Below are 24834 nucleotides of genomic sequence, written 5' to 3'. Positions count from 1 at the left end.
ACCATGTCCCAAGTGGGTATGAGGAAGACCCAGAAACAGGGTTGCCGACGCTGGGCTAGGAAATTATTAGATTTGGGAGTGGAGCCTGGGGAGCGTGAGGTTTGGAGAGGGAACACCATACAGTCCACCCTCCAAAGCAGCCGTTTTCTCCAGGGGAGCTGATCTCTGTAGTCTGGAAATCCAGTATAATCCTGCAGGTGTCCAGACCCCACCTGTGTTGTACTTTCCTGCTTAACCTTCTCTTTGTAGTTTGGCACCCACCTGAAGGACGTCAACTCTACCCAGAGAAAATCCCTGATGAGGCAGGGCAACTCTTGGCAGCCCCGCTGTTAAACAACCTACATGCCCTGTTCATACACGTGCCTTGTGGAGGGCATAGCCAGCCTGCACTGCAATGGGAGCAACCCTCAATAACACTGGGCACTTGTGATATTGAAACTCTGTGTCAGGCCTGGCACACATAAAATGGAGTTTGGCCTCAAGGACAGCACATACAAGCCTTTAGCAATACAGGCAAGTATGCTTCCATTTCCTTATCTCTGCCTAAGGTGTGGTCCCTGAGCTCAGAAAAAAGCAAGCACCTAGCTAATCTTATTATCCTCTCAGCCTCCAGGAAAGGCATACACTACGTAAAGTCCTTTTCACTTGAATCTCTGTGCTCTCATCAAACCTTTGTCTTCTGCCCAAGAACACCTCTAGGTGTACCTGTATCAATATTTCCTGCACAACCTATCTCCAACTCCTGATCCTCCTGCTCCACCCCAAATATTGATTACTCTCCTGTTCCCATCCAAAAAATCTGATCACCCTACCTAGTTTCATCCTTCTCCCACCCCCTTTCTAGAGACAGGTTATCAACACCTATGAGGCACATCCATCACCCAGCTTCCTGAGACCCTTTGCTGGCCTCAGCAAAACCTATCGATGTGCCCCTGCCCACATTGTCTACAACCCCACAGTCTATTCATACATTGTTCTAAGTCACATCCTGACCACTTATGCCTCAGGATATGTTTGTGCCCACTCAAGGAGGCACTCTGCACATGCTCCGTGCAGCTGATCTTGGCACCTTCAGACTTGTGCCCCCAAACTCTGTTGGGTACCTCCACCTCCGCAGTAGAGCACTGGCCATTCTGCTGCTCTTCTCCATGAGCTTCAACCCTTCAAGTCTGGAAAGGTAAATATGATCTCTTTTCACCCCCATATTTTACCCCCTATCCACTCTGCTAAAAACCTATTTTCTTGTGTGTGTGTGTTAGTTTAATTGTGTATTGTCATGATCTGTGCTGTGCTATGAGACAGAGGCCTAGTGGGCCTATGGCTTGTGAAGCCTGTGTCGCAGTAGGAAGAGACCGCCTACAATCCCCAGAATGGTTGGCGCTGGTTTCAGCCAATCAGCGTCCAAGTAGGCTCTGAAGGGAACTGCATAAAAACTCTCTCAGGAGAGAGACGCTGTTCTTTCCTCCTGAGAGGTCAAGCAGGCAGGAGAGCTGCTGTTGGGAGGAAGCCCCTCACTCTAAGGGAGAGAGGGAGCAGGCTGAGGCCCTAGGGTTGCCAAGTCCAATTCAAGAAATATCTGGGAACTTTGGGGGTGGAGCCAGGAGACTTTGGGGGGTGGAGCCAGGAGACCTTGGGGTGGAGCCAGGAGTCTTTGGGGGTGCAGCCAAGATCAAGGCTGTGACAAGCATAATTGAACTCCAAAGGGAGTTCTGGCCATCAAATTTAAAGGGACAGCACACCTTTTCAATGCCTTCCTTCCATAGGAAATAATGAAGGGTAGGGGCACCTTCTTTTGGGGCTCATAGAATTGGACCTCCTGGTCCAGTCATTTTGAAAATTGGAGGGTATTTTGGGGAGAGGCACTAGATGCCATAATGAAAATTTGGTGCCTCTACCCCAAAAAACAGCCCCCCCAGAGCCCCAGATACCCACGGATCAATTCTCCATGATTTTCTACGGGAATAAATCTCCATAGGGAATAACAGAGTTCCCAGCAGACATTCCCCTCCCCTCCCCCCACTTTCTGAAGACCCTGAAGCGGGGGGAGGGTCTCCAACCCGGGGGATTCCCTGCCCCCACCTGGGGATTGGCAACCCTACGAGGCCTGTGGCCTAACAGACTAGGAAAGTTAAGTTTAGTTGCTTTAGGGACTTTATGGTTATTTTCCTTCACCCACGTTACTAGTTTAAAGCACCTTATTGGTTCATTTACCCTTTACTGATTTCCTTTTTTAAATAAACCATTTTGTTGTTCTTTGTTACTCTGCCTGGTCCACACACGTATTTTCTTGGCCAAGGGAAGGGACCTGAAGTGCTTGGGAGGGGACTCTGGGCCTTCCCAAGGGACCCTCATTCCAGAGTGGTGGCAGCGTCAGGTGGCCCCCCTCCCATCTGGGTCACGAGTGACAAGTATGTATTTTTATCATATTTTATTTTTAATAAAATCCTTTTTTAATAATTGGTTTGGTTTTATATCATCCTCATCTCCACCACCACCAGGTGCAATCTCACCCCTCAAGCTCTACCGGGTTCTGCCTCTGCTAATTCCCCCCATAAAAAGAGGGGATCTCAGCATTTCTGGTAACACTGCCTGCCCTCTGATGCTACTAAAGAAGCATTCTGACAGAGGGAGGAGATCCAGGCAGCCTGATCAAAGAGGCACCCCTCTCTTGTCTCGGGTTAAAAATATGGAGCAGAGGTCCATCAGTGGCTATTAGCCACAGTGTGTGTGTATGTAAATTTATATATATATATATATATATATATATATATATATATATATATATATATATATATATAATATATATATATATATATATATATAAAAATAAATTTTGGCCACTGTATGATACAGAGTGTTGGACTGGATGGGCCATTGGCCTGATCCAACGTGGCTTCGCTAGTGTTCTTCTGAGACACAGAGTATTGGACTGGATGGGCCATTGGCCTGATCCAACATGGCTTCTCTTATGTTTTTCTGTGACACAGAGAGTTGGACTGGATGTGCCATTGGCCTGATCCAACGTGGCTTCTCTTGTGTTCTTATGTGACACAGAGTGTTGGACTGGATGGGCCATTGGCCTGATCCAACATGGCTTCTCTTCTGTTCTTATGTGACACAGTGTTGGACTGGATGGGCCATTGGCCTGATCCAACATGGCTTCGCTAATGTTCTTCTGAGACACAGAGTGTTGGACTGGATGGGCCATTGGCCTGATCAAACATGGCTTCTCTTATGTTCTTATGTGACACAGAGTGTTGGACTGGATGGGCCATTGGCCTGATCCAACGTGGCTTCGCTAGTGTTCTTCTGAGACACAGAATGTTGGACTGGATGGGCCATTGGCCTGATCCAACATGGCTTCTCTTATGTTCTTCTGTGACACAGAGAGTTGGACTGGATGTGCCATTGGCCTGATCCAACGTGGCTTCTCTTGTGTTCTTATGTGACACAGAGTGTTGGACTGGATGGGCCATTGGCCTGATCCAACATGGCTTCTCTTCTGTTCTTATGTGACACAGTGTTGGACTGGATGGGCCATTGGCCTGATCCAACATGGCTTCTCTTCTGTTCTTATGTGACACAGTGTTGGACTGGATGGGCCATTGGCCTGATCCAACATGGCTTCTCTTCTGTTCTTATGTGACACAGTGTTGGACTGGATGGGCCATTGGCCTGATCCAACATGGCTTCGCTAATGTTCTTCTGAGACACAGAGTGTTGGACTGGATGGGCCATTGGCCTGATCAAACATGGCTTCTCTTATGTTCTTATGACCAATGTGAAGGGAGTAGGTTAGGACTGCCAGCCACCAGGTGGCCATCTCCCCTACAGAAAATGGCTGCTTTGGACAGTGGACTGTATGACATCATACACCTCCTAAACCCCTCCCTCCCCAGGCTCCACCCCTAAAATCTCCAGGTGTTTCTCAACCTGGAGATGGCAACCCTACAGTAGGCACATTAGGGACATTTCCAGGGAAGCCAATAGTGGAGGCATCACTCATCCTTCCTTCTGATGCAGCCAGGCAGAATAACTGCTGATGGAGACAGGATGAGGCGGAACTAATGGTTTTATTTTTTTAAATAACTTATCTTGCAAACTTTTTCATCTTTTTGACCTACAAGCCATCCAGAAGGCTAGGGATAAATTAAGGCATGTTTATTGGGGGGGGGGGGGGAGAACTCAGGAGGGAGTTCATCAGGGCTTTTTTTTTTTGCAGGAATGCACAGGAACGCAGTTCCAGCTGGCTTGGCATCGAGGTGTGTGGCTTAATATGCAAGTGAGTTCCTGCTGGGCTTTTGGAGCTCAGCAAAATAAAACAGACCCCTCCAGATTAGAAACCAGCTGGAATTTCCAGCATCATGAGAGCACCCCAGCATTTTGCTTCAGGCTTTGGAATGCCTGAGAAAAATCCACAGATAACTAATCCCACTTGTACAGATGAATGTTGTATACAAAAATAAATCAAAAGCCAGGGAAAAAAAGAGAGAGAGAGAAGAAAGAAAAAGGTCTGTTTTTTAAAACAGGATCATTTAAAAATACCGTTCTGGTTTGAGAAGCACAGCAACTATAAGATCAAAGGCAAAAAGGATTTGTGTGAAAGCTGCTGAGGCAAGGACCAGCATCACCTCCTGAAGGATTGCACAGCCACGTGGACCTTTCTCTCTCTCATGATATCATCACCTTTTTTTTTTTGGGCCTTTCAAGCCAGGTGACATAAGGGCTGGAAGAACCAGCAGCCAGGGAGACAACTCAGGGGCAGACTGTGGCATCTTACAATTTGCTCCTGGTCTCAAATCAAGCTTTAGGTAGCCTTCTCCAAACATGAGAGAATTTAGTGAAGAGCATCGTAGTCTGATAGCAAGCGTGTCTCAGTCTGTGTGTCGGCCTTCAAGGAAGGGTAGGCAGCCAACAGTTCGGGGTCCAGTCTGGCTCCTAAATTCATAACCTCTCCCCCGAACAGCTGCTATTGTGGTTCATTCAAAAGCTCTTCCTTCCCCAGCCTTAGGATGCCAGGCTTCATGCTATAGCAAAAGATGTCCTCACATCCTGGCTCTTTGCCCAGGAAGGAAAAGGGGGTGGTGGTAGAATGCACATGCCACATTATGCTGGTGTTCTGACATCGTTTCCCTTAGAAAAAGAAGTGACATAGTGGATGCTGTAACATTTTTTTTAAAAGCCTCTGTGTTAAAGCCATAGTGTTTTTGTAAACGCTACAGCATCTAAAGATTCAGTTTCCGGTGCAACAGCCCCTTCCCTATTTCTCCCAGGATTTGCCAACTGTAGCCTGGCAACTCTACCCACCATAGAGCCTTTGCTAGCCCCCCCCTCTCCCCCCAACATCCAGCTCGGAATGTCTTCTCCCATGAGCCAAGGCTATGTTGAGATGCGTTATTAAGGGAGGTAGTTGCTGTCGGGGATGAGTCAGTTAAGGTTAGCTACAAGGAATACAGTCCTGTTTCTTGTAGAGCAACAAAACCCCAAGACAAAGACCTAAATTCAACCCTGTAAAAAAACAAATGTGCAGAAGTCATTTTCACTTTAGTCAGAGTGCTTCTCCCTTGCAGCCATTCAGTCAGGAGCTGAGTCACCCCGTTTGGAGCCATCCGCAGCAGGCGAGCAGGACTGGCATGTAAGAAGATGGTGCTCCCACAATGCTAACACAGTTCTAAACCCCTCCAAGATGGGGTCGCCCGCTTTGGGCTGGAAAATACCTGCAAATTTTGGGGATGAAGCTTGAGGAGGGCGGGGTTTGGGGAGGGACTTCAGTGGGGTGCAATGCCATAGAGTCCACCCACCAGAGCCGCCATTTTCTCATGGGGGACTGATCCCAGGATATCGACAGCCACCGCATGGAGGCTAGCAACCCTGCTCCAAGAGGACGTGATCTCTACAGTGAGCTTATGCTTTGTTTTTAGGGTTGTCAACCTCCAGGTCACAGCTGGAGATCTTCCACAAATTCAACTAATCTTCAAGTGATAGAGATCGGCTCAGCTGGAGAAAATGTCAGCTTTTGGAAGGTGGACTCTATGACATTATACTGCATTATGTTCCCATGTTCTCCCCTCCTCAAACCGCTTCCTTCTCAGTCTCCAACCCAAAAATCTCCAGGTATTTTCCAACCTAAAGCTGGCAACCCAATAATCATTTTGCCATCTAATTTTGCTCATCAGAAAGATGTACGTTAAGTATCCTAAGTCTAGAAATATCATTAACTGTATGATCTTTCCTACAATGTTCAATTCATATAACAATTTCTTGGCAGTATAAAGGACTATGTGATCACCATGATTAACGTAATGCTTTGGTGCCAACATAACTATATAACCTATAAAGGAACCTTCCATTCCTACAAGTTATTTTTCTGAGCTGCCTGGAAGTGCCAAGGAAAGCTATTCCTGGATAGGAAAGAGTCTGGAATAAAACTATATTTTTGAACATTTCAGAGATATATTACCTCCTCCACACGAGACTGAGCATTTGGAATGAGTGACAGCCCATGTATAGTTATGCTTCAGTGTGGTGATCTTTTCATTTTCTGCCTTAGGAAGGGAATATTCCCAAGCGATTCCTGGGTTTTTGCCTTGAGAGAGAAGCTAAAAAAGGAAAAGGGGAGGGGGTTATACTTATCAGTATATTATTAATACTTGACAAAAGGTTTGAAGAAATGGTTAGAACACAATTTTTTCTGAATGAGGAATCTCTGAGAGGGGGAATATATGTATTAACATTTGTTGGCAAGGGTCCAGTAAAAGCTGAGGTGAATTTGGAAGGTCTGTCTGAGGCAAAACATCTATGTGAATTTCAAGAAAACACAGGTCTTATTTCTTTATTGTGTTTGGTATCCCAGTCTTTCTCCCAGAAGTGCAGCGTTGTTTATACTCTCAACAGTTGTGTAAGGTAGGCCAAGCTGAGTCACAATAATTAGTCCACGTTAAGCACCCTTGCTGTTACATCACAGACATGCATACTTGCTCTCTCTGTCTCACACCCTCACCAGGCTGGTGAGATTTCTCGGGAGGAGAGAGATTGCACACATTTCATCCAGTGGGAAATTCAACGTACCGTAAGCATGGGGCATCCTGCTCTGGTGAAATGGTTGCAGAACTTTCGATTAGGGCTAGAATTACACCAGTCCTTTTCTGCTGAACCCGCTCCTATATGAGGCTACAGTTTTAAACGGGGGCTCCTCCACAGTTTCCAGACTGCAATCCACTGAGATTTACAGTAAGTAAGTCTCACTGGATTGCAGTCTTCACACTAAAAACAAACAAACTGTATGGATCTCAAAATTACACAGCTGGGTATTGGGCAGTCCCTTCATATCAGTGTACTTTTTCTCCAGAGGTGCATTCTGAAGTCCCGTCCTGTACCTTGCAAGGGTCAAGAGGTCACCTAACTGGCACACCAGTGGAACACCTTAATTCCTAAGGAACAGAATGCCAGGTTGTGCCTTATTCATCTGGCCCACAGGATGCAGCAAAAACCCCATGGCTATTCTGCCCTTGAAGGACACAGCTGTGATGTACAGGGGGAAGGAAGGGCAGCTGACTGGGTGCAAGCCCTTAAACCCTGCACAGATGATCCTCCCTGCACATTGATCCACCATGTGGGAAGTGAGAGGAGGCCAGGGTGCACTGGCCACAGCCCCTCCTTCCACATGATTGCTGGGCTGTTTGCAGAGTGCAACTGTGGGAAGGAAGTGGCGGCACATATACCCTCCTCTCCATGACTGATGACGCTGCATTCAGCATGGGTGTCAGGCAAAGGCAAAGCTGGTACCCGGAAATCTTGTTGATCTTTAAGATGGTACCAGACTCAGATCTATGCTTCCAGAATGCTGTTGGTCACAGGGAGGGGGTGCGCATGCAACCACTTCCCCTTTGTGGGAGGCAGGCCCAGCCCAGTCATGCCCTTCCCAGTATGGTGAGCCAATGAATAAAGGGGTCATCTGCACTGGACTCTACTGAGGAGGCAGGGTTTCAGTTTGGCCAAAGGAAGGATCTACAGAAAGTCTCTCAAGCAAAGAAGTCTCCTTAAACTGAAAGACAATAACATGTCGGAACTCTGAATTCCCTATGCAGTCTTTCCAGTCAGTCTTGCTCACTAAGTGATTCTGTTCTTCATATCATAGAATCTGCTTTGCTTTACCTCCTCTTGAGAGAAGTCGGCTCTGGATTTTACTAACCCAGCACCAGACTTGAGCGCAGGTCTCTGCACAAAGCGAGGGCCAAATGGTGCTGAAACCCTTCTCCACTATCACGAGGCCACTGGGTTAGCACAGCAGCTACAAGGATCCAATTGCAAACTATTTGCAGGCTAGTTATCCTTTTGCTCCCATTAAATGCCTTGGAAGCTGCTGAGGATTCAGCAGGTTTAAATACCAAACCCTTTATTTAGAAGCTGGAGTAGTAAATAGTTGCGACCAGCTAGTGTAAAGTCTTTTTCTCTTTGCTCATTTCCTCTTTTAAATATCTTCTTATGTCATGGCTCTCCCTATTTAGGATTCTGGGTATGACTAGGAAGGGGGTCAGGAGAATCCTTTGTGCAGGAACAGCTCCTCGAATCACAGAAATACACTGAATATCCCACTGACTTAGTTGGTGTTTAAGTGGCATTTGCCACTACAATGGATTTAAGGTATTTTTTTAACTTCAAACAAGTGCAGGACAGCACAGGATGTTTGTTAGGAAAAAGGAAAGGTCCCCTGTGCAAGCACCAGTTGTTTTCGACTCTGGGGAGACGTTGCTTTCACAACGTTTTCACGGCAGACTTTTTACGGGGTGGTTTGCCATTGCCTTCCCCAGTCATCTACACTTCCCCCCCAGCAAGCTGGGGACTCATTTTACTGACCTCGGAAGGATGGAAGGCTGAGACAACCTTGGATGTTTGTTAAGTAGTGTACAATTGTCATCCTTTCCATGTTGTAATGTCTAGAATAGTTTCCTACTGATAGGAATTAAGAAAACTGTACTCAGCTGTTAAAATTATGAACATCTGTCCTTGCTTATATTGGCTCACAGTGAATTTTAAGGTAAAAATTTGACACAAATGTCTGGCAAAGAGAGATATGGGAGCTGTGATCCTAATAGCTACTACAGGGTTTACTGCAGGTGGATCACAGTTTTCAGCACTTGTTGTCAGGAAAACAAAAAAGTTAAAAATGATTGGGTGTGAAAGGTGATGTGCACATTGTTCTGTCAAAGATCACTGCACAATTGTACCTTCTTATTCAGGCCAAAGAAGCAGGCCAAACAATTATCGAAATTTACTTTTGAGCAGAGTTAAAGTTTACTTCTTTGTTTTATTTGCACAATATGACTTTGTTTCAATCTTTTCCAGGAAGCAACCATTAATTAACAACAATTGTATGCAAAATATTGTGTGTTTATATGCATTTTTCTGGGGATAAGGAAACTGTAGTTTTCATCAGATTCTCAAAGGGTTCTGTGACCCCCCCCTCGCAAAAGGGGGGGGGTAAGAAAAACTGCATTAAGGTGTTTCTGTGAATCTGTGTTCATAGCACACCTTTCTTATCTCTGCTCTCTGGCTGTAGCCCCCAAAGGTGCCCTGAAATGCTGCTTCTGCAGGCCCCTCAGGGACAGCATAGGGTGGGGGCATCCTGGGTTACAGAGGGAGATGCAAAAATCCTTCCCAGAAAAGCTCTAATGGTTCAGCCCATGATGTTGTGATGTTGCTGGTAAATCATGCAAGTGGCCACAGCCTATATGAGAGTCAGGATGTCTGGAGATCTCCTGGTATTTTAACTGATCTTGAGCTGACAGAGATCAGTTCACCAAAGAAAACGGCTGCTTGGAAGATGGAATCCATGGCATTATACCCCACTGAGGTCTCTCACCTCCCCAGCCTCCACCCTCAAATCTCCAGGTATTTCTCAACAGAGATAGCCGCCCTAATGATAAGAGAGCAATGAGGGAAATGAGAATAAGGACAGTGAGGGTGAAGGAGGAGAAAACTGGTCCTCAGAATAACAACACAACACAAATGCACTGTCAAGAAACATGGACTGGTGAGAATACAAGTGGCCTTTTGATAGTCACAAATACAGAAATGTGTAAGTAACATCATCTCACTCTGTTCTGAACTAGGAGGGTTGGCAGGACTGCCTTGTCTGCAGGACACCATCAGAATGTTCTTCTCATGTCAAATCATCCCTGCCCTGCTGATAACATTTAACAGTAAGTAACACAAGGATCAAGGCTGTCCTGTTGCTCATCTCCACACCCTTCCCTGTGGTTCCAGCGAGGGAATAAAGATTCCTGGTCCACGTTATGGGGACGGGGGAGGCAGATTTTGGTGGTAACCCTGTGGCAACCATAACACATTCTAGCTCCTAGACAGATCATAAATATGAATGCTAGAACAGAGCAATCCTGGTGTGTTTACCACTCCATTCAACTAGGTTTGAAATGTTCTTTCCAGCTACAGTCGTGATACTTATTCAGTGGCTCAGGAACTACATGTGGGTATTTTGCATGTCGCATGTAGTTTCTCTGAGCACCATCCTGAAATGTGACACCCACCCAATGTTCCAAGGTAGTGGACAAAGTCATTTCCCGGCAGGGCTTGTAATTGGCAGGTGGTACACAGCTTGAGACAGCCACCACTGGAGGGACTGGAGGACAGGTAAGCTGTGAGCCTCCCTGAGGTGTGGACCTCATGCCAAGGATGTAAGTAAACGGCCCATTCTCTCCAACAACCCTCAGCCTTTCTTTGCAGCCTCTTTACTCTCACCCAACGCTCCAGGAGAGCAAGCTGGCAGCAAAGAAGAGAAATTAAAACCACCACCACTGCAGCCACCTGGGAAAAGAGGAGGTTGGCCGCAGTGGGGTGATGGTGATTTTACTCCCCTTTCTCCACAGCCAGATTGCATTTTTCTGGGCCCCTCGGAAATATCACTCTCTAGCCTGAACTGCTGTGCTTTGTGCTGAGGAAAGAGTAGGGTTGTGCTAGGGCTGTTAGCCCTTGCCTCTTGTTTTCTGCTACAGTTTTTTTTTATGGCTGCTTTCCTCCTCCCCCGAAGTGATGTCAGTTCTCATTACAAATTGCCAGAAACTCTATGGTTTTACCATAGAATTGCCTGAAATTCCTAGAGAGGCATGACTTGAGTTTCCCCTGGAAGTGACCTCATGCCATTGGCCCGCTGGAGCAGTGGCAAGAAACAGGAGCTGGGGACTGGAACCTGTGTTTAAACTGTAGAGCTGTTGAGCAAGTACCACCGGCCTCGAGAAAGACCTCAACACTGACTGAGCAGTGTGGTAGGTTAAAGGTGTGTGACTCGTTTTTCCACTGCTGCAGTAACATACCTCTATGATCACACTTTCATTTGTGGGTCCAGGTGCACTTAACGCCTCCAGGTGATTGTGTGACCTCCGGTAGTCAAACACAGTTCCAGCAAACTTGTATCTCCCTGGCCAGTCCACTGTCCAGTAGCCATTGAGGTGGTATTTTTTACTGGAACTGCGAACAGCAATGTAGGAGTTGGAGAGGTTCATTTCATAAACATGAATGCTTCGTGCTCCAGCAGGAATGGTGACCAGCGCATAGTACTCTGGATGGGGGAAGGGGAAAGAAATGTACTGTTCATTATCTTTGTAAGGGCTAAAGGTTTTACTGACATTCATAATTTGTTCGTATTGAAATAAAAATTACTCCAGCTTGTGACAGATTACAAGTCAAGTATCTTTTCCTTATCCTATAAATCTGTGTTTTGGCTGCTTTGTTGGGCACATACTGAGCAAAGGAGAATCTTTTGACTTGCACAGAATTAAAATGATTGACTTGTATCCTTCCACTCCGCTCAGCAAAGGCAAAAAGGCATGAATAAACAGTAGAGTTAATTGGGAGGTGCATTTAGATCAGGTAAGGCAACATAATGAGGTTCAAGAAGCACAATGAGTGGGAAGAGGACTCGCACTGGAAGTGGCAAGGGTTTTTTTCCCTGCTCATTGTCTGAGAAAGCTAATTCTGAATTGAGCCAGAGAGAGTTTACTCATCACTATTGAGGGTTGCCAGGCAGGGCTCTGCAGGGAATTTGGAAATGTATTTATTTAAAAGATTCATATCACATACTTGATTTAAAATCCCACTCCTCTCCTCAGAATTCCTGTCTCCAGGATTCAGTATATACTTAGCAGTTTGAGTAGACTGTTTTCTCCTTCCTATGTCTTTCCTTTGAGTGATCCTCAATAAATCCTGTCTCTTCTGGGGCATATTCAGTCCTCATCAGACCATTTTATTTGAGTCATTTTCTTTTGGTTAATTGACAAAGTTATATTGATTCTGCATACTACAGGAGACATTTGAACAGACAGAGACCTTTGCCTTATCTCTGGGTGCCCTCACCCTTTAGGGCGGGGGTGGCCAGTGGTAGCTCTCCAGATGTTTTTTGCCTACAACTCCCATTAGCCCCAGTCAGCATGGCCAATGGCTGGGGCTGATGGGAGTTGTAGGTAAAAAACATCTGGAGAGCTACCGTTGGCCACTCCTGCTTTAGGGCTTTGTCAGGTACTCTTGGGCTGGAATCAAGATTCTCACAGCCCCAGTCCTGATCTGTGTTGCATCTTAAGATTTGGGCAGATGGGCAGGCTGCCATGGCAGTAGCTCGGCTTTAAATAAGCTATTTGAGTTTGGGGAGGTTTATATCCTTCAGACAGCAACCCATAAGTTGGCACTGCACTGTGGGCCTGTGGTTGGTCACCCACATCGGTAATGCACTGCAACCATGGACCCATGGATGGGTTAGTCCCCCTCCCCAAAAAATCCCTCTGTGCATGTGCAGAAGCAGACAAGCACACATGCACTCCTGGCCATATTCTATGGGGTGCTGAAGTGCACGTCAGAGTGGGGGGGGAGAAGGATGTGCTGGAAACAGAGTGGGGCAATCACACGACTCACACATTTCCATGGCATGCCCAAATGATCAGATGCCCCGAAACACACCATGGAAGCACTTTGCCAAGGTAGAATTTGCCAGTGGCTATTTAATCCACGTGGGAGTCATTGTAGTGTGAGGTAAGGACAAGTGGAGCATGGGAGCCAGAGGGTAGGGGTGGCCTTGTTGGACTAAACTGCTTCTGTGATTGCATCCTTAGTCTTCTACAGATTCCAGATTCACAGTAGTCATCATCAAAAGGGAGATGCTGCCAGCCTCCAGGTGAGGCCAGGAGATCTTACAGAGTTGCAGTTGGTTTGCACAGTACAAAGATGAGCTCCATATGGAGAAAATGGCTGCATTGGAGGGTAGACTCTATGGCATTACATCTTGATGAGGACCCTTCCATTGCCAAACACCACCCTTCCAGGTTCCATCTCACAAATCTCCAGGAATGTCCCAACCTGGAGCTGGCAACCCTAAAAAGGGGCATGCTACACCAGATCCAGAGATGGGCAGGGGATGTGATGATTGGCACACCCTGGTAAAAAATATTAGGAAGCTGGCAGTAACTGATCCATTCCCAGACATTGGTTTTATGATCGTGTGTGCTCTGTAGAAATGCATCTCCTGCCTATTGTAACCAGCACCTGATTTATGGAACCCCTTCAGCCTTCAGCAACTTTCACTCCACCATCACCCTGACCATGAAGCAATACATATAAGAAATACATTTTCTAGACACCACTGTACAAATACATAATGGAAGCATAAAAACACCTTATACTGGAAACTTACTGATCAACAAATGTATCTATAGGCCTCCAGTCACCACCCTAAACACAACAAATGGTCCATCATCTACAGCCAAAGTCTACTCTAAAGCCGCATCCATTCCAGTCCCTCAGACAGAGTTTCTTACCTGCAGGATCTGCAGCAGACATACTTGGAATTACAATACCAACATGATGTAGTAAGGAAACAGACCAACAAAGCCAGCATGTTATTTATAAAGTTCATAAAAAGCCGGGGACTCCTTGTAGTCCAAATGGTATCATTAAGTACTCCAGACTGAGTCTCTTTACCACCAAGACCTGTTTGCTGCTGCCTGGAAAATCTACAACAGCCAAAAGCCAGAATGATACCAAGGGATAACCTTCTACAAGATGGGCCCAAACGAAACAACAGAACACCACTGATGGGCGCATACAGCTCTCAGTTCAAACTGGTTCGATGATGGCAGGCTTTTTAGCTGAGGGCAATTGTAAGCAAGGAATGAAATGAGCTTGTTTAGAAAACGTGTTCACGCCCACCAGGATCACAGTTTTCCCTTTGCTACGTGGTAGGTTGGTGATGAAATCCATGGAAATCATTGACCAAGGTCTACTTTCAAGGACTGCATTTTGCCATGATGGTGCAGGCCTCTCGGCCGACCTCCTTGTTCTCATGTTTAGTGCTTGATGTTTTCAGATGCTTTGCTTTTTTTCTTATCTGTACTTTTGTAACTGGTCACAAATAATCATTCTGTCTCAGCTGCCTGTTTCTGTGAGGGATGAAGGTCACCAGTTATCTGCAGACTGAAGTAATTTTTGCTTTGGAGACAAGTCTGTGAACTGTGGGGGGCGGGGAGGAGAGGATGGATAAGGTGTTTGAATAGCTGCCCACCATAATTTGGCACCTATTTGCACTGCATAATTAATGGCTCCTTTGGCTAACTATAAAGGTGTGCTAACCAGTTTTGGCAAAGCCCATCTTTGCTGTGACCATGTCTATCATTTCCAATAAAAGCCTGGTTTGATTTACATCAAAGAGGTGAACTGGGTGATAATGGGACAGAACGACATCTAGTAGCTGTCTCTAAAGGCTGGAGGTGAATGGGAGCTTGTTCCACCCCATCCCCTTGCCATGAGGCAAATGGGGCAAGTCGCCACATATTGTGAAATGTCTTTCTTTATGCCTGGCCACCAGAATGGTCTTTGTACTAAGTGTAATGTTTTCACGTATCCCCAATATCCAGCAAGTGGATTATCATGACTGTTTTAAATTGTCATTCCAATGTGTTTCTGGAACGTACAGCCTGCCATCTTTCTATAGACACCCATCATCCTTACAGTCCAAGTCATGTTTAAATTCTCTCCCCCCCCGCCCCCCTCACCTGCTCAGCTTTGATTTTTGCTATAAGAGTTGAGTCAAGGGGCGTGGTGGTGGCTTTTCAGGATTGGTTCCGGGTGGTTACCGCCCCACCCAGTTGTGCTTGTGTAAACATAGCGTCAATAATCTTCTCCCTCTTGCTTTCGTGTTGTGAGAGGTGGGACAAGGCATCAGCCAAAACATTGTTTTCCCCTGGAAGGTGCTTAAGAGCAAATTTGAACTTTGAGAAAAACTGTTTGGTGCCCAATTTGTGGGGCGTTTTGAGCACTTCCAGGTTCTTATGATCACTCCAGATTGCAAAAGGCATCTTGGCACCTCCAGCTACTGGCGCCAAGTTTTTAGAGCTAGCCTAACGGTGGCAGCTTCTTTGTCCCACACCGACCAATTTCTTTCAGTCTCATCAAAAAAATGTTGACACAAAAGCATGGGGGTGAAGGTGACTATCCTCCCCCTTTTGGAGGATCACCCCCCCCCCCCATGGCCACATTGGACCACAAATTGTTCTTGTTAGGGTCTTGTAACACAGGTTCAGAAGTAAACAGGTTTTTTTAGGTGCTCAGGCAGTTTGGCACTCTGCAGTCCAGTTTAGTCTTGCTCCCGGTCTTTAATACTCTGAGCCCTCCCCCTTCATGTTTAACAAATTTGTTAATGGTTGCACCACCTGTGCAAAGTTTTTTATAAAGCAGCTATAGAAATTCGCAAATCCCCAAAATGACTGCAACTGGTGCCTTGTCTTGGGGGTTCACATTCTACCCCTGCTTTTATTTTGGTGGGATCCATTCCCAGCCCTTGTTGTGACACTTGATACTCTAAGAAATGTAGCTCAGTTTTGTGGAATTCACATTTGTGGACAATTTTGCAAAGTTTGTTCTGATATAAGGTTGCAAGGACCTCACCAACTTCATATGGGACTCCTTATCTTGAGAATAAATCAAAACTTCATCCAGATACACTACTACCACTTTGTACAATACTTTTCTTAGCATGACATTTATTAAGTTCCTAAAAAGCCGGGGACCCCATGTAGTCCAAGTGGTATCACTAAGTACTCCAGATGGAGTCTCTTTACCGCCATGACCTGTTTGCTGTTACCGTTGGAATGCCACCATTTGCTGTCAGTTCTTGATCTTGCACAGCAGCTGGATCCACCCTAGAAGGGTGTCAGGGTCGTCTTGCATCAGGACTCAGTCTAGAAAATTCAAGCCTTTCCAATATTGATCCACTTTCACCTGCTCATTCCATCCACAGACTTTGGTAGCATGGGACTGGAACTCTGCTGAGTACGTGCATACAGACTTAGTGCCTTGGCAGAGCCATTGCAGTGATGCGTGGGCTCCCATCTTCTGGAGCAGGTCTTCAAACTGCAACCAGAGGGCTTGTAAAAATCTGCTAGCTGTGTATAGCTCTGGGGTGCGCATCTCATGAAGGGTCACGTACCAATTCACGGCAGTGCTAGTTAGCTTGGGCCCTAGATAATTCACCTTACTAGCTTCCAACGGGAAGACGTGCTCCCATTCCCACATGTAGCCCTGGGACTGAATGAGAAAGTAGCCCAGGGTGTCTGGATCCCCACTGAACTTGGTCCTGCAGGAGCAGCTGGTACTCCCCCTAGGCTTGGTTGCCCTGGGACATTCTGTTCATCTTGGGGAAGTGCCTGGGCTGGGGGCACCTGTTGCCCCACTGCTTGTATTTCCCTCAGGTAAAAGTCTCCCATAGTCCTATATCCATAATCAGTTGTTGCACCAACTCCTGTATTTCCCCTTACACCTGATCCATTTCCAGGGAGTGGGCTTCTCCTTGCTTCAACTGAGGTAATCCACCGACAGCACCTCTCTCATCCTCTGAGTCACTGTCATGATGAAGTTGGTAACCTTGTGATTTCTGCCCCTTTCTAGTTCCCGAGGGCTGAGGCTGCCACTGCTTTGGTATATCTATGGGCCAGTCATCCCATACATTGACTGGCTTCTTCTTTCTCTTTACCAGCGTATGCCACGGCACAACTGGTCAGTCCTTTGGCAGCCCTTCAGGCAGCTCCAGGGGATTAGGAACCTCTTCAGTTTGGGTGGCCTGCACATTTCTTGTCCCCTACCCGGTTTCCACTTTGTCACTCATGGTGCTGGAGGTGCAGGAACAGGGCCACAGCAGGCAGAGGTGAGTTCTAACAATCTATCAGGTTCTCTGTAGCTCTCATCAATTCAGCCTCTTTAAGCTGAATCAAATAAGGACTTTATTGAAAAGATACATGCTCACAGCAAGATGTTCTTGTTAGAACTGACCTCATAAGGGAGGACCAGAAACTTATACTCTACAGATGACCGTTAATGGCATCAGCAACCTGAAGCACGCAAAATTGGCAGAAAGCATTTGAATTATTATGTGCTTGAACCCCCCTCCCCCCCAATAGTCACTAAATGTTTTCTTTGCAAGTGAGACTCCAAGCAGTTCTTCCTAGCCATACAGATAACTGCCAGCCTCTCAAGGTCAAGCTGAGAAAAGGGATGCCAGGGCACATTCCTTCCATGCTAAGATTACATGGGCAGAAAATGAGCAAAGCAAAGCTAATCAGCAATTACATTATAATGTGAGAGACCTATATGGAGTGCATACATTAGAAAGAATGCAGATTACATAATCACAATATTAATAATCAACATTGGCTGACACACTATCAGTGGCCTAAAATCACTAGCAAGAAGCCTCTTCTTGACAATGTTCCTCTTTCACATGCACTGGGAGGCAAACCTTTTCTTGCCCGCAGAAAGCCTCCTAAACTTCAACAACTTCTTGCCTAAAACAACACCCTTCCTAAGGTGGACACAGACTCTGGGACTAGGGCCTGCAACAATCCAGGTTGCCAACTCTATCCCCATATCCACTCTGACAACACAATCACTGCATCTAGCAACACCAGCCACATCATCTCAGAGTCATTCTTCCAGTCTCTCAAATGTCACCAATCCCTTCTGCTCTCTACATCAGGTCAGCCCCTATGCAAAAGAACAAATGGACATAAATCCAACATTAGAAATAACAATACTAAAACACACACACACACACCCCAGTGGGAGAACATTTTAATCTCCCACTCCTTCCACTGCGGTCCTGACAGTCGTAGACAGGAGCTTCAAGGGGAGATTACAACACAGATTGCTGAACTCAGGTTAATTCACAAGTTCAGAACAATGGACCTCCTTAGGGCTGAACAGGATTCTTATCTCCCTACAGATACTAAGTTTCTTCCCCAAAGCATTTCCCCTCTGCTCTGATCAAGTTGATTACAATGCACATTATGCATTTTTGCTACAGCCCTCCTACACTTTCTGATTTTCATCTGATGAAGGGAGCTTTGACTTTTGAAAGCTTCTACCCTCAATATCTTGTTAGTCTCTAAGGTGCTCCTGGGGGACTCGGATCCAGCTGGCCTGGAGAATTTCTCTAGATTGTGGCAGAGCTGACCACAGCCTTGCCAGTGTTGGTTCTTATTAAGGTTCTCATCGCTTGGTTTCCTCTTACTTACCTCTTCCTAGGGCTTAACCAGGTTTCTGAGAATGAATTCAAGAGTGTACCCACTGCAGCTGGTGTCGGAAGTCGATAATGCTGAACTGTTATTAGGGGAGACTGGGAGTTGGCCCATGAAATGGGAGGTATGGGGTGGCTGGGGGTGGGAAGGACCACACACAGTCCCACACCCCAGCAGAAACCTAAATTTCAAGGTTATAAATCCTCCAAAACACCAAGAGTTACATTCGTAAACATTAAGCGCTGAGAGGCAAAAGGAACATCCTTTCCCATTAAGCCTTAAAACGTTTTGGTGAATGTTTCCACTGAATTCAGTAATCAGTTCCAAGAGTGAAACCTCCAGCAAACGATATTCCTTCTCCCAATATGAATGTTGGGTGATAATAAAGCTTTGTCATTTCTCCCACCCTCCATGTAACTCCAGCCATCATCAATTTCCCTCTTTCTTTTGTCTTCATCTCTGCAGCCCTATCCTTGACTTCTGTCATCAGACTCCCAAACACCTCAGACATTCCTTTTCCAGCACAAAAGTTCTCAGTTTTTCCTTGTCTGAAACTTTCTTCCTCTCTCCCTCTGCTCCCTTTGCCCCAGCTCTTCACAGCTGAGTAACAGGCTCTTCTTCTTTCCCCCTTCACTGACTGCATGGATGCCGGAATGGAAGACGGGAATGGGTGTGAACACACTCGAAGAAAATGGATCTCTCTATTGCCAGTTTTTTAAATTAGAATCACCCCTGTGCTCACAGGGCCGAGTGGGGCAGGGCACTAAAGAAAAGTACTGGATGTTGACTGTAGCTGTAAGACATTCTCAGAGCAAATGTATTTTCAGGGAAGAGAGGGTAAAATCTAATAAATATAAGCAAAATGTGTCTTTTTTGAGAGTCTCATAATTCTGTCAAATTTGGAACATCTCTAACGACCAAAACAAAGTTCCCATCTCAATCCAGCATTTTAACTCTATGTATAAAGCTACTATTTTAAAATAATTTTTTTAAAAAAATACATATCATAACATCAAATATAAAGATACTAAAGCTTCCCAATGAAACTGAAAACTGTGTTGGATCAGTAGCCCACTATCCCCTTTCTAATAATAGATAATAATTTTAAGCTCTGACGACTTAGGCGTAACTTTCTTATTAAGGCAGGACTTTTTTTCCTTCAACAAATAGAGTGCCGGGTTCCCTGGCAATATGTTATAATTTTCATATATTCACAGGTCTATCCAACAGGTGCTGTAGTGTCTGTCTTGTGCGCTTGCTTGTAACCATAATTATCCAAGCTGTGCAGGAGGGTGGCTACCACAGGGAGCTGGCTTATCTGGCAGACACGGCAATGACTTGGAAGAACAATGGGGGGAATGCACTGTAACCGTGAAGACCCGGGGAAGATGTCCCAAAGCCTGGGAACTATAACGGACTCTGGGGGGAGCTTAACTTTTGCGCACATTTTTTGTTTTCTATAATAATCACCATTGTTTGTATTCAGACCATTTTCGGCAATGGCCTCTCAAAAGAGGGTCATTGCTATGCATCTGATTTCCAATAAACCTTGATCATATTCATATATGTTTGGATACTTTGGGTCAATAACTGGCAAAACCCTACACTGGGTTGTAATCTGTAAGGTAGGCAACTTATCCCCATATTGCAGACAGTAGATCTGAACTGGAGACTTTCAGATTCATACTCTAGTCCGCCTCTACACAAAAACAGTAGGTTTTAGCTTGAAGTTGCCAGACTACAGAAGGTAAGCAGGGGGTTGGCCCTGGTTAGTACATGGATGGCGGGGGGGGGGGGGGGCACCAAGGAAGTCCAGGGTCACTCCGCAGAGTCAGGCAATGAAAACCATCTCTGAACACCTCCTGCCTTGAAAAAGTTATAAGGTAGCTACAACTTGACAGTAAAACAGACAAAACAAAACTCTTGGTACTTTGTGGTTCCTCAGAATGCAAGAACAGCCATGCTGGATCAGACCAACAGTCCATCTAGTCAAGCATCCTGTTTCTAACAATGGCCAGTCAGGGAGGCCCACAGTTGGGCCCCACTTGCAACAGCCCTTTCCTGAGGACTTCTCCCCAGCACCTCACAATCAGAGGCTAATGCTTCTGACACTGAGGTCCCAATTCAGCTATCATGACAAACAGTCACTGACAGACCTGCAAAAATCTCTCCAATCCCCCTTTTAAAGCCATCTAAGCCCATGGCCATCCACCCCCACATCTCATGGTAGGGAGTTCCACAAAGAAACTACCCACTGTGTGAAGCAGAAGTTTGGTTCAAGTCCATTGGTACCTTAGAGGCCAACAAGATGTTCAAGGGTGTAAGCTGAGGGTCACTGCAACCTTCACCATTCATGGCTTGAAGTAGTCAGTCTTGAATTTGCTCCCAACCATCATTTTCATAGGCTGACCCTGAGTTCTAGCCCTATGGCTGAGGGAGAAAAGTTTTCTCCTTATTACTTCCTCTATGCCATGCGTGATTTTGTAGACTTTTATACCTGTAGGTTTTTTAACCATCGTACTTTGTTTTAATTTTATCAATGTAGTGTTTATCCATTGTTGCAATCCACCCTGAGCCTACTGTGCAGGAAAGAGTGGGCTAGAAATCTAATAAAATAAATAAATATCTTGTCATCCTTCTAAACCCCTAGATTGCTCAATGTACTACATCAAGAACTTGAAGTGTTTTAAACCACTTACGATTGATGGAGTGGTACTTAGTGTGCTGCCCTGTATAGATTCTGCAGCTCGAATTATCTCCTCTGCACACTCCGCAAGCATCTTCTACTGCGCTGGAGCCTAAGACATAATCACAGCCGACCATCTGCAATATATGAACCACATAAGCATCTGCTTGCTCTGCATTTAGAGAACAGTAATGATTTCATTTTTTAAGGTACAGGAAAACCATCAAACTTTCCCATTCTTTAGATGAGCTACAGGAAACTTTGTATCACCAGGGAAATGTGAGGTTCTCAACATCAAACGATGTTGAATTCCCTGGAGTCTTGGTGAATTTCCATTTTCTCTCTCTTCCTAACCCAAACATTTTGTGTGTTCTCCATAAAGTGCCCGTATGCCTCTCTGTGCTACTAGAGTCCTTCTAAGAGGAAAGGGGGATTAAAAATGGAAAAATTAAAATCAGAAAGGGGCATTGCTCAAGGACACTGGGGAAATAAGGGATAGTCCACTTTTGTATTGGTACCCTTTCACCACCACCACCCTTCTTCAAGTGGTGAGAAGTTCCAGGGGCACAACTACACAGTTCTACTTCCTTTATGAACACTGAAGGCTTACAAGATTGCTGTCAAATTTGCTTCATTTATAAATATATGAACAGCACAATGAAAGCAAATGTGCTATTTAGTGGTAGTATTATATCACATCCCTATCATACTTCCATGCAAGGCTTTTTTTGTAGAAAAAGCCCAGCAGGAACTCGTTTGCATATTAGGCCACACCCATTGATGTCACCATTGTTTTGCACAGGGCTTTTTTGCAGAAAAAAATCCAGCAGGAACTCATTTTCATATTAGGCCACACCTTGTGACACCCAGCTAGCCGGAACTGAGTTCCCGTGTGTTCCTGCTCAAAAAAAGTTCTGCTTCCATGAAAAAGACGTGAACTGCCAACATGTGTCACTTTCATATAACTCTCAGCCTCCACAAGTCAGGCTGCCTGATGGCTCCAAGGAGTCTCTCTGCCCACCGCCTCCAGCTGGGGCACATCTAGCAGGCATCCTGGGTCATTAGCAAGCCTTCTCTCCACAAGAGCAGCCAATGAGGCCTCTGTGGCTGATGGGGAATCCTGATCATGAACCTGCACTGCAGACCTGCGTGAGCTCATGTACTTAATTTTACAGTACGGCAAGTAAGTTGCAGATCTCAGAACACAGCTGCCTTTACATGTGGCAACAAAAGGAAAGGAAATAATTCCAGGTAGTATTTGCTTGCCTTTACTACTCTGAGCTGTGGCAGAGAATGGGCTTCAGTACAAGCTATCCCTGTGAAGAGGCTTGAAACACGCTACATGATGGCATTAACAGGTCACCATCCAAGAACCCTATCTTAGTCTGTTTAGTGCATGCAGGAAAGCGAGGGCTGCTAACTCCAGGCTGGGAAATATCTGCAGAATGTGGGGGTGGAGCCCAGGAAGCATTTTGGGGAGGGGAGGGGCTTCAGCAGGGCATAATGCCATAGAACCCACCCTCCAAACCAGTCATTTTCTCCACGGGAATCTGATCTCTGTAGTCTGGAGAACAGCTGCAATTCTGGTAGATCTCTGGGCCCCACCTGGAGGTCAGCAAACCTACAAAATCTTTTCCCAATTTCTACTTGGGGACTTGGCATGGTAAAGTTGCCGGCCTGGAGTCACAACTGATCCCCAGACAACAGAGACCAGTTCACCTGGAGAAAACAACTGCTTTGGAGGGTGGATCACTGAGGTCCCTCCCCAAACCCCATCCTTCCCAGGCTCCACCCCCAAATTCCCAGGAATTTCCCAGCTCAGAGTTGGCAACCCCAGCTTGGATCCAGGCTAATGTTTCCATCAGCACAAGGATTTGTGCCCATGGAGTTGAGTTTCCCCACCTCCTCCTCCTTTGGCAATTTCAGGCGCCTCCTAAAATCTTGTTCCTGGTGGTCTCCTTCCCCCAGGAATAGGATTTAAGGGAGCATTTTGGGCTGCCAGGAGAGGGGGATGGCGGAAAATGGATGAAAGCTCTGGATCCAAACCTTGACCGCAGCTCTGTGCATACAAAATGTGAGGAATCTGGATCAGATTCCCGATTCCCTGCAGCTTTCAAGGGGCTGTGGTGTCCTGATGGGAACAGGAGCTTGAGCAGAATCCTCCCTCCTTCAAATAGGGAAGACCTGTTGGAACTCAGTCCTAAAATGGCTGACTGACTCCATCTTAGTAATAGTAAATGTTGTTTCTGCAATGTCATGCTGAGTCATGCTGCATCATGGTCCAGCTGTTACCTGTTACTGAGGTAAGGTGGAATGACCTCACCTGAAATTAGGCTTTGTGCTGACTCACAGAGCTGATGCAACCTCTGGTGAGCTTGCATCATTGATGTGTGTATTTAGGGAAGCTCAGTGAGCTTGCTCAGTCTGCCTGTAAGGATTGTGGGTACTGTGAGACTCACCGTCCGGGTGGCAGCAAACACTGCTGGTGTTGGATTCTATGCTACTGTGCTTGGATTGTGCTGTGTATACTTACTGGTGTATACTGTTATCTACTGAAGTGTGTACTGATTACTGTGTATGACCTTGGCCTGGCAACGGCTCTGAATATTGGATACTATCCTGGTAATATATTCTACCATTGAATACAGTTATATCTCTTGTCTATTAATTCCTGTGTTTGCCTGTCCCTCTCCTTCAGCTCTTCTGCTGCGTGCAAAATTCTCTAACAAGACCCACATGTAGAGAGAAACAAATATCAGGAACATTCAACTTAATATTGATGATCAAGTCAAGCAAAAGTTTAAGGCGATTACAACAGACTGATTTTACCATAGATTTTCTCAGAGCTTGTTTTGTAGAAAAAGCCCAGCAGGAACTCATTTGCATATTAGCCCACATCCCCTGACAGTGTTCCTGCTCAAAAAAAGCCCTGGATTTTCTGGTGATTCCTAGAGCAAAGGGATTTTCCTGGAAGTGACATCCCTCCCCCTGCAAAGTTGGCAACCCTGTGCCAAAATAAGACCCTGCCTGCACACACGGCCTGTGAACAAGGCAAATACGGGAATTACAAACAGCTGTTCCCACTGCATGGATCTTGGCCCTACATTTTTATCTACTTTTTAGCTCTTTTTAAAAATCCCGCCCTCTCTAAGGAACCCCATTTTATTCTATTCAGTCCTGAGCTGGCTGCCCCTCTAGCTTCAACTTGAACTTCTAGGTCCGTCCTAACATTGTACCACCCTCAAGAAATAAACACAAGTGGAAGGGAAGCAGAGGGACACTGCACTTGGCAAATTAAGAGAACTCACGCAAGTTAAGCGCAAAACAAAAATACCTTATTGGATTATTACCTCACAAATCCCATCTATACAAACGTTGTGGCTATCTTCGGCACACGGAGTCCCATCTTTGACTTTGTTTGACAGAGAAAAGAAGAAGTCAAAGCCCTCTGCAATACAATAGAGCTTGCATAAGTCTTGATCTAAAATGTAAACAGAACAAGGAATATTCCTTCAGTTTTGACCATGATATTGCCACTAGATTAAGGGGTAGGGAATCTTCCTACCTTAAATAGTAGTG

General features: G+C 45.8%; 1 protein-coding gene across 1 annotated transcript in view; it reads right to left on the bottom strand.

Moving 5' to 3' along the window:
* The window catches only part of ADAMTS16 (ADAM metallopeptidase with thrombospondin type 1 motif 16), a 122460-nt gene that overhangs the window by 28448 nt on the left and 69178 nt on the right, over positions 1-24834 (bottom strand). Inside the window, exons 14-17 of the mRNA XM_060254509.1 lie at positions 24606-24736; positions 21269-21392; positions 11331-11575; positions 6461-6599 (exon numbers count right to left, since the gene is read on the bottom strand). Of these exons, the coding sequence (XP_060110492.1) occupies positions 6461-6599; positions 11331-11575; positions 21269-21392; positions 24606-24736 (639 nt within the window). The remainder of the gene's footprint in view (positions 1-6460; positions 6600-11330; positions 11576-21268; positions 21393-24605; positions 24737-24834) is intronic.

The sequence above is a fragment of the Heteronotia binoei genome, chromosome 14, assembly GCF_032191835.1.
Source record: "Heteronotia binoei isolate CCM8104 ecotype False Entrance Well chromosome 14, APGP_CSIRO_Hbin_v1, whole genome shotgun sequence".
Classification (NCBI taxonomy): Eukaryota; Metazoa; Chordata; class Lepidosauria; order Squamata; family Gekkonidae; genus Heteronotia; species Heteronotia binoei.
The sequence above is the reverse complement of the archived record's forward strand: the minus strand, read 5'-3'. Positions and strand labels throughout refer to the sequence as shown.